Genomic DNA, 17,878 nt, shown 5'->3' with positions numbered 1-17,878 from the left:
CTCTTTCTTTTTACTACATCTGTATCTTTGGGGTAAATACCCAGTAGTGCAATTGCTTTGTCGTAGGGTAGCTCTATTTTTAACCTCCTGAGGAGCCTCCATACTGTTTCCCAGAGTGGCTATACCAGCTTGCATTCCCACCCACAGTGTAAGAGGGGTCCCCTTTCTCTGCATCTGCACCAACATTTGTTGTTTCCTGTCTTTTTCATTTTAGCCATTCTAACTAAATTTTGAATTTTCTTTTCTCTAGCTTACTCTATTGTAAGAATACAGTATATAATACATATAAAATATGTGCTAATCGATTGTTTATGTTATTGGCCAGGCTTATGGTCAACAGGCTGTCAGCTAAGTTTTTGGGGAGCCAAAGTTGTACACAGATTTTTGACTGCACCAGGGTTGGCACTCGAACCACATGTAATTCAGAGGTCACCTGTACTTTCTTCTTACTTTGGCTTTAGTTTGCTTTTCTGTTTCTAGTTTCTTAAGGCAGTAGGTTAGATTATTGAATTGAGATCTTCCTTCAGAGACTTTAAATGCTGGGTTTTTAAAAATAGTCTTTGCCAAATTTTCTCATTTTCTGGGGAGTGGGTCCACAGAACTCATGATCTCATCCTGGAAGTGGACCTCTATGTGGACACTTTTTATCATAAAGCAACCACATTCAGTTTCTTGAATATCCTTCTAGAGACATACTGCATATTTCTGTGTAAATAATTTTTATAACACTATATACTATATTTACTTTTCTGCCTCTTGAATTTTTGACTTAATATCTAGGCTTTTGTTTCATTTTTGTATGTAAAGGCTGCCTCATTCTTTTTGATGTCTCCATAGTATTCCATCATATGAATCCATATTAAAGTTAAGTATGTAAGCTGAACATTTAAGTTGTTTCTAGTTCTTTTATGAAATTTTACTCTAGTGAATATTCATAAACCATATACATCATTTCATACATATATAAGTGTGTGGATAAAATTGCTCTAAATGGAATTGTTTTCATAGTGTATACCTTTTTTATTTTGTTGGGTATCATTAAATTTTAGGTTTTAGGGGCGCCTGGGTGGCTCAGTCGGTTAAGCGTTTGCCTTTGGCTTGGGTCATGATCCCGGGGTCCTGGGATCAAGCCCCATGTCAGACTCCCTGCTCAGCGGGAGTCTGCTTCTCCACCCCCTGCCCCTCCCCCTGCTCATGCTCGCTCTCTCTCCTTCTCCCTCTCAAATAAATAAAAATCTTTAAAAAACCAGATTTTAGCTTTTAGTAGAAGTTATACAAATTTACATTACTGCTAACAATGAATGGTTTGTTGGTTTCTCCATACCCTGTCAACATGGTTGCATCCAGTTATTTGGTAAAACTTGTAATGAATTATAGGTAGGGTAGGATTGATTTTCATAAGTGAAATAATTTTTTCTTCTAGACTGTGTGTGTGTTAGAAGACTCAGTCTCTAAAGTAGTAAATATTATCAACTTGAACATAGGTAAGTAAGCTCATTTTGGAGGATCAGGAATTGACTGATATATTCTTTTAAATCAGAAAACAGTTTTTAAAATGTTTAAGGAAGGTTGGTTCTGACTGAAAGGTTTAAATTCTAGTAGCATAGAGCACATTTGGCAAAATGTAAAACTGCCATTTTTATAACTGATGATGTTTCTATATGGTTCTGAAAATACTAGGTTTTTAATGTCAAGTTGTGTTTTACAAGAGTGCCTTTTGAGCCCTTGTCGCCAACTAACTGCTCACTAAGTATCTTACCTTCAAGATGGTAAAAATTACCTCTGATACCATGGCAGTATGATTTAATGCTCACATTTTTATTTTATGGAATTTTAACATTGTAAATATTTCAAACTAGTCTGCTTTTTAGAGATAATTTAGTAAATTTAATTTGGCCAATCCATTCTCAGTATCAAAGAGCTCCACTTAGTTAATGAGTCAAAATATTTTGAACATTTGTAGAACCTACATTTCAGGAAATTCTGAAGCTCTAGATTTTATTATAATTACCTTTGAATCAATAATTGCTTCTTTATTCATTCAACAAATATTTATTTTGTGTTCACTATGCTCACACTGGGAATATAGTACCTGAGAAGACAGACACCATCTCTGCCCAAATGGAGTTTATATTCAAATAAGAACAAATAGTAAATAAGTTATGAAATAAGTAAACATGATAATTTTGAATTTTGAGAAATGCTATGAAGGACATAAACAAGGTGGGGTAAGAGAAAGAGTGACTGGGGAGTTGTCAGGAATGGGTGTTCAAGAAAGGCTTTTTGAGGAGGTGGCATTTGGTCTAAGATTTCTTCTAAAAGATGAGAATAAGCCAGCCTAGGAATAGCTGGAATAAGAGCATTCCAGGTGGTGGGAATAGTGGCTCAAGGGGTTCAAGGAAACAAGGAAGGCCAGTATGGCTTATAGCTTAAGGAACAAGAGTGAGAATGGAGTGAAATAAGATGGCAGAGATTCAGGGGCTATCTCTCTTACAGATCTGTTGGGAGTGCCATGGGAAATGATTGAAAATTTTTAAAGCAAAGTCATAGTATGGTCCAAGTTTATGTTTAATAGAGATCATTTTGGCTTTTTTTGTGGAGCATAGAGTTATAAGAGGCCCGAGTGGCTGCAGGGGCACCAATTAGGAGGCTCTTGATAGAGTCTAGACAAGAGATACTGGTAGAGATTTGTATACATATGGTGGTAGTAGAAATGGATGGAAGTGGACTGATTTGAGATATATTGCAGAGGTAGAACAGACCGGACTTGATGAATGGCTTCATTAGAAGTGAGAGGCAAACTATAAGAGATGCTGAACTCTAGGAAACAAACTGAGGGTTGCTGGAGGGGAGGTGGGTGGGGGGATGGGGTAACTGGGTGATGGGCATTAAGGAGGACACTTGATGTAATGAGCACTGGATGTTGTATGCAACTGATGAATCACTAAATTCTACCTCTGAAATTAATTTAAAAAAAAGTGGGAATGAGAAAAAGAAAAGGACTTTTGAGTTTTTTTAATTGAGCAATTGGGTTGATGGTGGTTCCATGTATTAATAAGAGGAATACTGGTGAAAGAACAGGAGAGGTTATTTTGGTTTGGGGGGAGGGCAAGCTGAGACTCAAGTTCTGTTTTGACCTACATAAGTTTGAGGTGCCTGTTAGACATCCAAGAAGTGTAAGTATAGGCAGTTTGAAGCTGGGCTTGGAGTTCAGGAGAGAAGTTGAAACTAGAGAAATAAATATAGAATATATAATCAGTAAAAACACATGTTCTTTTTACTTTTTAGCTTCTCAGAGATCAGGATTCATCTTGTAATTGATGTCAGCCAGGCAGCAATGAAAATATAGTTGTCATTTGCTGTTTTTGAGTGTGCCCAGGCAGATTACCAGAATCAGACCTTGCAAGATGGTTGTCAGCAGGTTGGGGAAAAAACTTGGAGAAAATATTGGAACACTCTTTTAAGCCCCAAAAACCAAATGTCTTAGAGAAAGAGGGCAGGAAAGCAGTGTACCATACATGTTATGGACTTTCCTTGAAGCAGGAGCCAAAAGTAGGTTAGGTTTATGTAATTGGGACCCCAACACTGGTATCTTTTAGTTCTTTTAAGAAATGTTGCATTGCCAACAGTCTGGCACAGAAGATACTGTGTGAAAAAACATAATTATCTACAGCTCTTGAGTAGAAAACTAATTCAGAAGAGTAGGACTCCAAATTAGGGAGAAATATGGAAGGTTATAGTGAGTGTTTACTCAAAAGGAATGCAAGAGTGGTAGTAGGAATAAAATGTAGCAAATGAATCAGGCAGTGAAGAGACGTCCTAATTTTCTGGTAATTTTTGCTAACCAAATATTTTCATCTCTTATCTCCCCATTTTTTTTTTTTTTTTTTTTTAAGGAATGGCCAGAAGAAAGGACAGTAAGCATGAGCTCTATTCGGGTAAATAAATTTATTTTCATCATGTTCAGGGATTTACTATAGCTTCATTTCATCAAAAAATTTATACTTTTCCTTTTCTCCCAGTCTTAAGCCTGCTGCCTCCACAAAGGCAAAGTGAAATGTTTGCCTCCTGAGTTATTTCCGGTGACTTTTATGTGAATTTATTGGCACATATCCTCTACAGTCTTCTCTAAGATATAACTATTCAGTTTGACTCTTGCTCTTTTATCTGTGCATTGTCTCATTTTATAGTACAGTTGCATATATTCAAAGTGTGACTGTAATGAGGCTGATTTAACAAAACCTAGCACAGTTGTCTCGTTATTATAGAAACTCTGCTGTGTAGATATTTAATGTAGGCAGTAATCTAATAATGTCTGCTCCCATGTTATCTATTTTAGATGTTAAATTTCTAGAGCATGTGGATGATGACCCATTTCCATTTCATAGTACTTGTTCAGTTGAACAGCTAAAATTTTTTGCCAGTATAATCAAAGGAATGTTTAGCCCTTAAATTTTGGGTACTTTCTGGTTTGGATGTTACTCTAGTGCCTGAGTTCCAGTTAGGAACTTGGCCCCTCTGAGCTAACTCTTGGTATGTGCATTCAGGACACTGGGAACTTTTCCTAGGGAAAGAAGAGGAGGTAGAGAATAAGCATAGTAAATATTTGATAAGTAATTTTCCCTTTTTTGTGCCTGCAGGGAAAGAAATGGAACTGGTATTTGGACTATTTATTTTCAGAGGGGTTACAAGGCTTGAAACTTTTCATAAGAAGTAGTATTCATCATTCTTCTGTCCCCTGATCAGAGAGCATAAACCACAGCATCAGCATTAAGTGAATTTTGACTGAAACGAACTGACCATACCGGACTAAATTCTTTTCCTTGTTGCTAGAGAGGCCAAGTGGTTCAACTTGAGTTTCCATAATCTTTTCATCAACAGACTGCCATCCTCAGGGAGTACCTGGACTGGCCTTCTGTGCATTGTCCAGGAGAGCCTCAGTGTGGCTAACTTTATTTTTCAGGATCTAAATTCTTTAGCTCACTAGTAAAAAATGACTTCATCATCAGGCTCTGCCTTCCACCGAGTTATACATAGATACATCTGTTATGTGACAGGATATTTCACATTCTTGTGGACTGTAAGTTGCATTGATGGAAGAGAGCAGGTAATATATAGTGGCATTTAAGCCACAGACATACTCTTGCAAAGTGCCCTGCCTCTGAAACCTCTGGGAATATTGCCATTTTCCTTATTGTGAACAACAATGTCAGCATCAAGTTAACAGGATATAACATTTCTTTTTTTTTTCTAACTCTAACTAGTTGGTAGCTTCCTGGGCCTTCACTGGTAGCAATTTGATAAGAGAAGGAAGTGGAAAGGATTGTGGGATAATCTAAAATGTTCCTATTTATTCCAGTTTGATTTCACAAAACTATACTATTTTGTGTGTGTATGTGTATGTTATATATATCCCATTTTTAAGTGGTCAGGCCCAAATAAACAGACTTTATTTTCAGCGATAATTCTGAAGCTTTAAAAAAAAAATTATAATAGCTAGAATATCTTGCTGAAAATTCAGCCTCACTACTACTGAGTACCTTTTCCCCTTTTAATAAAATTCATATCATTTGAGAGAAATTAAGCTAAGTTTACTTTTGTTTTTAAGGGCACATTCCTTGTGGGTTTTTTTTCCTTTAAAGCAAAACAAAACTCTGTATTATTAGGTAGTGTTCAGACTAGAATCCCATTCATTTTTTGATTCAATACATATTTATCTAGCTTACTATGTGGCAGATACTCTTTTGTGTGCTGGCTGTGTAACTGTGACCAATACAAAGTACTGCTTTTGTAGAATTTACTACATCCCTTTGGAGAAGGCAGACAATAAATATATAAGCAAAAATATAGTATGAGGTGCTATAAAGAAGAAGCAAGGAATAGGGGCAGAATATTGAGAGGGTTGCTACTTTAAGGCCTGTTTGAGGAGGTGACCTATGCAGAAACCCTAATGAAATAAGTGTATGAGCCATGTGAATATTTGGGGAAAGAGCATTCTGGGCAGAGGTAAAGGCAAGTTGTGAAAGGCTTAAAAATGTTAACTTAGTTAGCCCATTTGAGTAATAGCAGAGAGGCCAGTAAGGTTACAATACAGTAATTAAAGGAGAGGAGTGGTAAAAAATGAAATAGGAGAGAAACCAGAGAGTAGTTCATGAAGGCCCTTATAATGTGTTATAGATATATAATAGGAAGCCATTAGAAGGATTGAGAGCAGAGTGATATACTTTGATTTACCTGTATGGAGCTGTAGTTTGAAGGTTAGACTGAAGAAGATTAAGGGTTAAAGTAGAGAGACCAGTTAAGTTATTAGAGTTCCAGACAAGAGTCTTAGACTAGTGTGGTAGATGATGGGGAGGTGGTTAGATATTGGATTTAGGCTCTATCTTAAAGGTAGAGAAGATAGGATCTGCTGTTAGCTTGGATATGAAGAGAGGGAAAAAGAGGAGTAACGGGTGACTCCTAGGTTTTTGACTGAGCAACTGGGTGAGTTCTGGAATGCAGAAATGAGGCATCCTGGAGGAGGAACAGATTTGGAGGAGTGTGGACTCAGAAGTTCTGTTTTGGCCATGTTAGGTTGGAGATGCTGAGTAGGCAGGTGGATATCCAGGTCTAGAGTTCAGGGTACACGTTGGGACTGGCAAAATTAATTTGGGCATCATTAGTGAATAGCCATGACATTGTATGGGATCACTTAGTGCAGCTAGAAAAAAGAAAAGGACTGAGCCCTGTGGTGTAAGCCAGCATTAAGAAGTAGAAGAGAAAAGGAGGAACCAGCAAAAGGCTGAGAAAGACCCACCAGTGGCTAGAAGAAAAGTGAGGAGACTGGTTGTTGTGCTGGAAGCCAAGTGAAAAAAGTGTTTAGAACAAGAGAGGGAGTATTTATTGGTGTGGAATGTTGCCTGTATACCTGGGTAAAAAAGTTTTAGCTGCTTTCAAGTAAATGTGATAGTGTCCCCAATAGATAACCTTTCTCACTTAGAGAGTTCTCTTTTGTTTTTAAGTTTGCAGTCCAAATAACTTTCCATATTGTTATTCAGAACATGATATCTTGGTCGTTAAGATCAAGTGGAACTTTCATTTGTGAGAAGGGATTTAATTATTTTTCATGATTTTTTTTTTTTTTAAGATTTTATTTATTTATTTGACAGAGAGAGACACAGCGAGAGAGGGAACACAAGTAGGGGGAGTGGGAGAGGGAGAAGCAGGCTTCCCGCCGAGCAGGGAGCCCGATGCGGGGCTTGATCCCAGGACCCTGGGATCATGACCTGAGCTGAAGGCAGACGCTTAACCGACTGAGCCACCCAGGCGCCCCTTTTTCATGAAATTTAATCCCTAACAATCTTCCAGTCATGGAAGAAATTTCTAAACCTAAGTTTTTGTTCCAGGAAAAAAATATTTTTCCCTTAGGTTTGTCTTTTTATTCAGTAGTGATTTCCTGGGTATCTTTTCTGTTCATATTCTTCTCTTGATCCAGTTTTTTAACCCACTTAAGATTAGATGTGCAAATAAGCCACATCTAGTTATTTGAAAACTCTTTTTTGAAGAATGTTCATGGCAAAGAAAAAAAAAGATTTAAATAAGAATAGCTATTTAGCTGTAGAGCAAACATTGCCTAGAAAAGAAAAACAGAAAATTTGATTTATTATCCCAACTGTACAGAAAGAATACTTTCTTTACCTAGTATTTATGTAAAATTGTTGACATTATAAATATTGACTTAATAATGTTCAATACTAAGTTGCTGTTAGATTTCTAACATTTTGGAGTCCCTGGGTGGCTCAGTCTGTTAAGCAGCTGCCTTCGGCTTGGGTTGTGATCTCAGGGTCCTGGGATCGAGTCCCAGTCGGGCTCTCTGCTCAGTGGGGAGTCTGCTTCTCACTCCCTCTGTACTCTTCCCCTCTCTCAAATAAATAAATAAAATCTTTAAAAAAAATATTTCTAACATTTTATTTTTCTTTTCATCATAACTTCTTCCTCTTGGTCTTGAGGATGATCTGGAAAGAAAAGTAGATAAGTCTGTGGTGTCTCACATAAAATTTCTGTTGTTTGCAGACATTCTCTCTTTATATCAGATACATTTTATATCACTCAATGGTTTACTAGAAATAAGAAAAATTATTCTCTAAAATTGATATTATATTGGGGCACCTGGGTGGCTCAGTCTGTTGAGCATCTGACTCTTGATTTTGGCTCAGGTCATGATCTCAGGGTTGTGAGATTGAGCCCTGCCTCAGGGAGGGCTTAGCTGGGAGTCTGCTTTTCTACTTCTCCCTCCCCCTCTGTTCCTCCCTCTCCCCCCTGCCGCTCCCCCCAATTGTACTCTCTCTCTCACATAAATATATCTTTAAAAAAGAAAATAAAATTGGTATTTTTAAAATCTCTTCAATTGATGTAACTTTGTACTTCATTTTTTTAATATAGAAAGACTATTTTTGTCATATAAAAACATTGTTTTTTATAAAGATGGATGCTATGGACTGAATGTTTATTTCTCCCAAATTCAGACATTTAAGCCCTGACCCCTAATGTATTGACCCCTAATTGTATTTGGAGGTGGGGCCTTTGGGAGGTAATTAGGTCATGAGGGTGGAGCCTTCATCAATGGGATTAGTACCTTTATAGGAAGAGACAAGAGAGGTACTGATCTTTCTCTCCACCATGTGAGAATACAGCAAGAAGGTAGCCATGTACAAGCTAGAAAGAGGGCTCTCACCAGAACCTATCCATGTTGGCACCCTGATCTTTGGACTTCCAGCCTCTAGAACTGTGAGAAATAAATTTGTTTTTTAACCCACTCGGTCTGTGGTATTTTGTTATAGCTGCCTGATCTAAGACAATGACCAACAATGTTTAACAGAATATATTGTTGACCTGAATCATCAATGCTTTATTTTTATAATAACTCAGAAAAGGATGTCTTCCCAAGGAGCATAACAAATACCTGTGAATTAAAGTCCACTTTTAAGTATGTAACAGGAAAGCAAATTTTTTCAACTTTCGAGGAAGAATATTAGCTTATTTGCTGCACAGAGTTGAAGGCTTGATGTTAAGGAGTCCTTTCATTGCTTCTAGTTCTAGGTTTATCATTAATGAATTGTGTGACCTTGGAAGACACTTAAGTACTTTGCCTCTTGATTCCCTCTTTGGTAAAATTTAGATTCTAATGTCTATCTTTCAAAGGTTTGGTATATAAAATGATAGAAAATCTGTGAAATTTCATTGAAAAGCCATAAAGGGGAAAAAAAGATATAAAAGTTTTTCCTACCTTTGAAGTATATCAATTCAAAGTATAACAATAGAATGTAATTGAAGACTGTCCCAGAAGGTAGTAGCTTACTGAAGTAGTACGCATTTTTCTATACTTTACCTTCTGATTGAACAGAGTTGCGTGAGCCTTTCTGGAAAAAGTGCTGAATATATGAATAAGCATTTATTCAAAAATTTGACATCCAGATCATTTATGGGTATTCCAGCCCTGGATACAATAACACAGTTAATATCCCATGAAATTGAACAAGACTGCAATTTTTATATGCTTTACTTTCCCCTTGTATCCATTTGTAGACAATTTTCTGTTACCTGAGGTAATGAGAGAAGATAGTATATAATTTTTAAAATTAGATAGTACTTTTAGCTTTAAAAAATTAGAAATCATTTTTCTATTTACAATCAGCTTTGTAGCTAGGTTAAATTTGCAAACATGATCACCAGTTTCTGCAGTCAGTTGAAAATTAAAATGGGGAGGTTTTCTGGATGGCAATGTGAAGAGTTCATTGGAATTCCCCAGAGAATTATCTAATTGGTCAAAATTAGACTAATCATTCAGTCTCTGGAGAATAATAAAAGGATTTACAACAAATTGAGAACCATTTATTCAAAATCTACAGAATTCAGTAATAGTAGTAGTAGGCTGTAACATCTGAAGTAGAGGCTACACCCATTCACCCAACTCTGTTTCAGGAGAGGTATTCTGGGAGGCTTGGAAACCAAGTGGCAGCTCCTCCCAGATACTGTTCTATAATACAGAGGTTCTGCAAGGGAGGGGTCAGAAAACCTCAAAGACTGGTAACATGCTGGCCCTGGCCTGAGGGGCCTGACTTTTTTTAGATAGTGGAGCAATTTATGCCTCCAAGGAATTGTTCAAAATAAAAATCAGCTAACAGTTACTGGGGGCCAAAAGCATAGTATGATACCAATGGAGGCAGATCAGAAATTTAACAGGGAGATCAGAAAGAGACAGCAAAGGAGGCCTGATGGTATAGAATAATGTGCTCTTACCTAAGGCCACACTTTTAGGAGCAACTGGAGAGGAAACTGCTTTGCTATTAGTCCTTGGCTAAATGTGGAACAAACTTGTAAACTCCCTGTAATGTGAAAGCAGTCTCCAAACCACGCAGATCACACAGCAAAAAATGAAAACCTTACTGGCTCAGGGGCTTCAGTACAACTCAGATCAATCAGTGACTGACTGCTAAACTGTAACGACCCAGGGATGACCCTTAGGATGCCAGGTTTAAAGATAAAAGCAAGAAAAAATCCAAACAGGAAAAGTAAAGGCTGCATACTGTGGAGAAACAGACTTCACAGACTTAGTGTAGCCAAGTTACTAAACAACAGCAATAAACCCCAGAGCAGGGACAATCAGTATCCAGAGCTGCTATAATATATTATCTGAACTGTTCAGTTATGAGAGGCAAAGAATCAGGAACATGTGACCCATACACAGGAAAAAAAGTAGAAATTTCCTTTGAGGGCATCAGATGTTGAACTTGGTGGACAAGGACTTCAAAGCAGCTATTATAAATACATCTAAAGAGCTTCAACCATGTTTAAGTAATTAAAAGAATGTATGATGATAATGACGTGAAAAAGAAAATACCACATCAAAAACTAATGATGTATGGTGACTAACATAACATAATAAAATTAAATTAAAAAAAAATACCAGTGAAGGATAGAATGCATACACACTCCAAATGAAAATTCTGGACTTGAAAAGGGTGAAGAAAAATGAACAGAACCTCAGAGAAAGTGGTACACCATTAAGCACACAAACACACTCATAATGGGTATACTGGAGGAGGAAACAAAGGGACAGAAAAAATATTTGAATAAATAATGGCTGATAATGTGCCAAATTTGTTGAAAACAATTTACACATTAAGTTCAAGGAAATACTAGCAAATCAAATCCAGGAGTTCCTGGGTGGCTAGTTGGTTGGGCGTCTGCCTTGGGCTCAGGTCATGATCCCAGGGTCTTGGGATTGAGCCCTGCATCGAGCTCTGCTTGGCGGGGAGCCTGCTTCTCCCTCTTCCGCTCCCGTTGCTTGTGCTCACAGAGTGTCTCTCAAATAAAATCTTTAAAAAAAAAAAGGCAAATCAAATCCAGCCACATGAAAAGCATTATACTCCATGACCAACTGGGATCTATCCTAGTCATGCAAGGTTGGTTTAACATCAATGTAGTACCTCATATCAAAACTGTTTAAGGGTGCCTGGGTGGCTCAGTCGGTTAAGCGTCTGCCTTCGGCTCAGGTCATGATCCCAGGGTCCTGGGATGGAGTTCCACATCGGGCTCCCTGCTCAGCGGGGAGTCTGCTTCTCCCTCCCTCTGCCCCTCCCTGCTGCTCGGGTGCTCTCTCTCACTCTCTCTCTTTCAAAATCTTTTTAAAAAACTGTTTAAAAATACATATAATAAATTGCAAAGACCTCCCATGTTCATAGATCAGAAGACTGAATGTTGTTAGGATAACAATACTCCCCAAACTGATCTACAGTTTCAGTGCAAGCCCTATCAAAACCCTAGCTGGCATTTTTGCAGAAGTTGACAAGCTGGTTCTGAAGTTCAAATGGAAATAGGCCACGAACAAAATAATACTGAAAAAGAACAAAGTTGGAGGCCTCACATTTCTCTATTTCAGACTTTGCTACAAGGCTACACTAATCAATACAGTGTTGTACTAGCATAAGGATACACGTAGATCGATGGAATGGAATTCAGGGTCCAGAAGTAAACCCATTCATGTAAGGTCCGTTTGATTTCCAACAAGGATGCCAAGACAGTTAATGGGAAAAGAATAGTCTTTTCAGGAAGTGGTGCCAGACAACTCGATACCCACATGCAAAAGAATCTGGTTGGACCCCTATATCCCATCATGTACAAAAATTAATTCAGATGGATCAAAAACTTAAATTTAATATCTATAACTGTAAAACTAGGGCACCTGGGTGGCTCAGTCGGTTAAGCGTCTACCTTTGGCGCAGGTCATGATCCCAGGGTCCTGGCATCAAGTCCCACATCAGGCTCCCTGCTCAGTGGGGTGTCGGCTTCTCCCTCTGCCCCTCCCCCTGCTTGTGCGCTCGCTCTCTCTCTCTCTCTCTCTCGTGTGTGCACATGTGCAAAAATAAAAATAAAACTGTAAAGCTAGACAAAAACTAAATCTTCATGACCTTTAGTCATTTTGTAGCTATGATAACAAAAGCAAAACATTAAAGAAAAATTCATGAACTTCATCAAAATTAGAAACTTTGCTTTAAATGAGACCACCAAGAAAGTGAACAGAAAATGCACAGAATGGAAGGAAATATTTGCAAATCGTATATCTGAGAAGTGTCTTGTATCTAGAGTATATAAAGAACTCATGACTCAATAATAAAAAGACAACCCAATTAAAAAATGGGCAAAAGTTCCAGATATTTTTCCCCAGAAAATTCTGTGAATGGATAATAATAACATGAAAAGATGCTCAACCTCATTAGTCATTAGGTAAATTCAAATCAAAACCACAATGAGATACCACTTTGCAACCATTAGGATGGCTATAATAAAAGAACAAGTGAGGATGTGGAGAAATTGAAACACTCATACATTGCTGACTGGACTATAAATGATGTAGCCACTTTGAAATACAATTTGGCAGTTCCTCAAAATTTTAAACAGATACTATATGACTAATTCCACTTCTGACTATATACCCAAAAGAAATGAAAACATGTCCTCACAAAAATTTGTGCACAAATGTTCATATGCATAATGCTATCAAATAATATTATTTATAATAGCCAAAAGAGGAATCAACCCAAATGTCCAACTGATGAATGAATAAATAAAATGCACTATTTCCATATCGTGGAATAGTGTTTGGCCAAAAAAAAAAAAAAAAAAGGATTGAAGAAGTGATACATACTATAGTATGGAAAAACCCCCAAAATTTATGTGAAGTGAAACAAGACAGTCACAAAAGAGCACATATTGTATGGTTCTATATATATGAAAATGTCGACAATAGGCAAATCTGTAAAGACAGAAAGTAAAGTGGTTGTCTATAGGGCTGATGGGGAAAGGGAAGCAGATAATGGCTAATACTACAAACTGAACCTCTGTGTCCCCCCACCTCCCAAGTTCATATGCTGACACCTAATCTCCAATGTGATGATATTTGAAGGTGGGGCTTTTTTTTTTTAAAGATTTTATGTATTTATTTGACTGATAGAGACATAGCGAGAGAGGGAACACAAGCATGGGGAGTGGGAGAGAGAGAAGCAGGCTTCCCTGCAGAGCAGGGAGCCCGACACGGGGCTCAATCCCAGGACCCTGGGGACATGACCTGAGCTGAAGGCAGACGCTTAACGACTGAGGCACCCAGGCACCCCATGGAGATGGGGCTTTTAGGAGGTGATTAGGTCATGAGGATGGTGCCCTTATGAGTGGGATAAGTCCCCTTATAAAAAGAGGCCCCAGAGGACTCCCTTGCTTCTTTCATCCAGTAAGGTTATAACAAGAAGATGGCTGTCTATGAACAGGAAGTGGGCCCTCACCAGACACTGAATCTGCCAGCAACTTGATCTTGGACTTCCCAGCCTCCAGAATTGCGAGAAGTAAATTTCTGTTGTTTATATGCCACCCAGTCTATGGTATTTTGTTCTAGCAGCCCCAATAGACTAAGACAGGGAGTGGCCGCTAATGGGTTATGAGGTTTCTTTTTAAGATGATGGAAGTGTGTTCTTAACTCTGTAAATATAACAAAAACCACTTAATTTTATGTAATTTTAAATGGATGAATTTTATGTTACTAAGTTATACCACCAAAGTTGTTTAAGAAAACGTGTAAGGACTGTTTCAGATCTGTTTTGGAAAAGGATGAGATAAGTAATCTTTAATATATCATGTTTGCATAATGATTACCCTAACTGTATAATAACAAATGTAGAAAAATTATAGTCATAAAATTATTATTTGCTTCTCTTCTATCTCATACCTTGTCCTCTTCCAGTCTAGGAAATTAGGAATATACAAACAGAGTTATATGTGAGAATTATGCAACTATCAAGTATTTTTAAGAATCTTTAGGGGTGGGGTGCCTGGGTGGCTCAGTCGTTAAGCGTCTGCCTTGGGCTCAGGTCATGATCCCAGGGTCCTGGGATCGAGCCTCGCATTGGGCTCCCTGCTCCGGGAGTGCTTCTCCCTCTCCCACTCCCCCTGCTTGTGTTCCCTCTCTCACTGTCTCTCTGTCAAATAAATAAAAAATCTTAAAAAAAAAAAAAAAAGAATCTTTAGGGGTAAATATCAGATTTACATATTTATTTGAGACATTTTAAAAGGGTCAACAAGGAAAACAGATAATGCTGAAGTAATTTTCTAAAATACAGATAGATAAGTAGAAGTAGGTTATGAGATCATATGTGGGTAAAAATTATTGTCTTGGGGTGCCTGGGTGGCTCAGTCGTTAGGCGTCTGCCTTTGGCTTGGGTCATGGTCCCAGGGTCCTGGGATCAAGCCCTGCATTGGGCTCCCTGCTTGGTGGGGAGCCTGCTTCTCCCTCTCCCACTCTCCCTGCTTGTGTTCCCTCTCTCGCTGTCTCTCTGTCAAATAAATAAGTAAAATCTTTAAAAAAAAATCATTGTAGTATTATTTCTCTTTAAAAAGTTTTTGATCAGGGCACCTGGGTGGCTCAGTCAGTTAAGCGTCTGCCTTCAGCTCAGGTCATGATCTCAGGGTCCTGGGATCGAGCCCCACATCGGGCTCCCTGCTCAGCGGGGAGTCTGCTTCTCCCTCTGCCTCTCCCCCCCCACTCATATTCTCTCTCTCTCTCTCTCAAATAAATAAATAATCTTAAGAAAAGTTTTTGATCAATGGTAGAGGCACTGGCATATTTTTCTACCAAGAATAGAATATATAATATAGCTATAATGGCTATATTTAAACAAGTAAGACACAATAGATTTCTAAAAAACAGTTTAGTTAATTTCCTCTATCCTGAAAGAGGATACAACCAGGGAATGATATTTTAAACAGAATTGGGAAGCTCTCATGTTTTTAGGTGGATCATTGTTAAAAATATATAGATTAATTTATTTAATTTCAGGTGAGAATGATAAAAAATAGGCTTATTTCAAAAACTTAACCCAGTTTCTAATATATTCTGTGTAAAAACTCTTAGTCATGTTTAGAATTCCATGTTATTGTTGCAGAATCTAGGATAATTTACCATCTCTCCCTGCTGGACATTTATCCCACTACAAGGAAGTAAGAATTCGACCTCTGCAACTTAGCCTCTACAAGTGCAGAGAAAGCTAGAGTAGGGAAAATGAGTATATTGAGCTGAACAGGGAACTAGAGGACAATTACGGTTTTCTGCTTTTCCAGACTTCAAAGAGCCATTTCCCTTGTATTTGGAAGTGAATTGAGCTGAAGACAAGAACTTGAGGCTTCTTAGCCTGTGACTTAGGTTCTAAGGGGTCAGACAATAATTAAATCTTGCTGGGATCTACACTTGAAAAACTCTACCCCTAACAATCATTTACGTAAGAGTAGACGTTGGCTAACAACTACATTAGCTCTTTTTAACCTAAGTCTCAGATTTCTCCTTGACCTTAATGAGCATTAAATATTTTTTGTAACATTTTGTCTTACTCTATCACCAGTAGGTTTAACTTTGACTTCTTAAACATTTTATAATTTGTACTTTTATATTATTAGGTTTCATTAAGCACTTTTTAAGGCTAGTTTTGGTAAGATAACTCTTTTACATTTTACTACTTTTTCTTATCCTGGTAAGATATACACAATATTTACCATTTTAATCATTTTGAAGTGTACAATTCAGTAGCATTAAATACATTTACAATGTTGTACAACCATCACCAATATCTAGTTTCAGAACCTTTTCATCACTTTCCCCAGAATGTACCCATTAAGTGATTGCTCCTCATTTCCCCCTCTTCTCCCAGCTCCAGGAAACCACCAGTCTGTGTTCTTTCTATGGATTTGCCTATGCTGGCTATTTCATATAAATGGAATCATACAATATGTGGCTGTTTGTGTCTGGTTTCTTTCACTTAGCATAATGATTTCAATGTTATGCAACATGTATCAGTACGTCATTCCTTTTTATGGCTGAATAATATTCCTTTGTATGGATATACCACCTTTTATTATCCATTTATCATTTGATGGATATTCAAGTTGTTTTCACCTTTGGCTATTGTGAATAGTGCAGCTGTGAGCATTCAGATTTTTATTTGAATACTTGTGTTTCAGTTCTTTGGGGTATAGACCTAGGAATACAATGACAGGGTCATATGGTAATTCTATGTTTAACTAATTGAGGAACTACCAAACTGTTTCCCAAAGTGTCTTCACCATTTTACATTCCCATCAGCAATGTATGAGAGTTTCATGTTTTCCACATCCTCACTAACACTTGTTATTTTTCATTTTTAAAAAGTTATAGCCATGCTAGTGGGTATGAGGTGTTATCTCATTGTGGCTTTGATTTCCATTTACCTAGTGACTAATGATGTTGAGCATCTTTTTGTGTCTTGTTGGCCATTGTGTATCTTTTGGAGAAATGCACATTTGAGTCCTTTGCCCATTTTTTAAAACTGGGTTGTTAGTCTTTTTGTTGTAGAGTTGTTAAGACTTCTTTATATATTCTGAATACAAGATGCTTATCAAATATATGATTTGAAAATAGTTGGTTGCCTTTGCACTTTCTTGATAGTGCCCTTCAATGCACACAATTTTTAAAGATTTTATTTATTTATTTTAGAGAGAGAGAGCACAAGTGGGAGAGGGGCAGAGAGGGAGGGAGAGGGAAAGGGAGAGAATCTCAAGTAAACTCCATGTTTAGCACAGAGCTGGACATGGGGCTAGATCTCAGGACCCTGAGATCATGACCTGAGCTGAAGCCAAGAGTCGGACACTTAACCGACTGTGCCGCCCAGGTACTCCACAATGCACACCATTTTTTTAAAAAAAGGTATTATTTATTTATTTGACAAAGAGAGAGCACAAGCAGGGGGAGTGGCAGGCAGAGGGAGAGGGAGAAGCAGGCTTCCCGCTGAGCAGGGAGCCTGATGCGGAGCTCGACCCCAGAATCCTGGGATCACGACCCCAGCTAAAGGCAGATGCTTAATGACTGAGCCACCCAGGCACCCCAATGCACACCATTTTTAAACTTTGATGAAGTCCAATCTAGTTTTTCATTGGTTGCTTGTACTTAGGTGTCATGTCTAAGAAATTGTTGCCTAATCCAAGGTCATGAAGATTTATATCAATGTTTTTTTTCTGAGAGTTTTATAGTCTTAGCTTAGATCTTTCATCCATTTTGAGTTAATTATTTTATATGGTGTGAGTTACAGGTACAAATTTATTCTTTTGCGTGAAGATATACATTTGTCCCAATACCATTTAGTAAAAAGGCTATTATTCCCCCCCATTGAATTGTCTTGGCATCCTTGTCAAAAATCAATTGGCTATAGAAGTATGGGTTTATACCTTTAGTTTTGTTCTAATGATCTATATGTCTGTTCTCATGTCAATACCACACTGTCTTGATTAGTGTAGTTTTGTGGTAAGCTTTCAAACTGAGAAGTGT

The 17,878-nt window shown here is 37.8% G+C and overlaps 1 protein-coding gene across 1 annotated transcript in view; it reads left to right on the top strand.

The window, feature by feature from the left end:
- Nucleotides 1-5,831, top strand: part of CENPI (centromere protein I) — a 61,110-nt gene extending 55,279 nt beyond the window's left edge. Inside the window, exons 20-21 of the mRNA XM_035024306.1 lie at nt 3,897-3,938; nt 4,641-5,831. Of these exons, the coding sequence (XP_034880197.1) occupies nt 3,897-3,938; nt 4,641-4,742 (144 nt within the window). The 3' untranslated portion in view covers nt 4,743-5,831. The remainder of the gene's footprint in view (nt 1-3,896; nt 3,939-4,640) is intronic.
- Nucleotides 5,832-17,878: the final 12,047 nt, after the last annotated feature.

Source organism: Mirounga leonina, unplaced genomic scaffold (genome assembly GCF_011800145.1).
Source record: "Mirounga leonina isolate KUSES-001 unplaced genomic scaffold, KU_Mleo_1.0 Mir_101414, whole genome shotgun sequence".
In the NCBI taxonomy this organism is placed as follows: Eukaryota; Metazoa; Chordata; class Mammalia; order Carnivora; family Phocidae; genus Mirounga; species Mirounga leonina.
The sequence above is the reverse complement of the archived record's forward strand: the minus strand, read 5'-3'. Positions and strand labels throughout refer to the sequence as shown.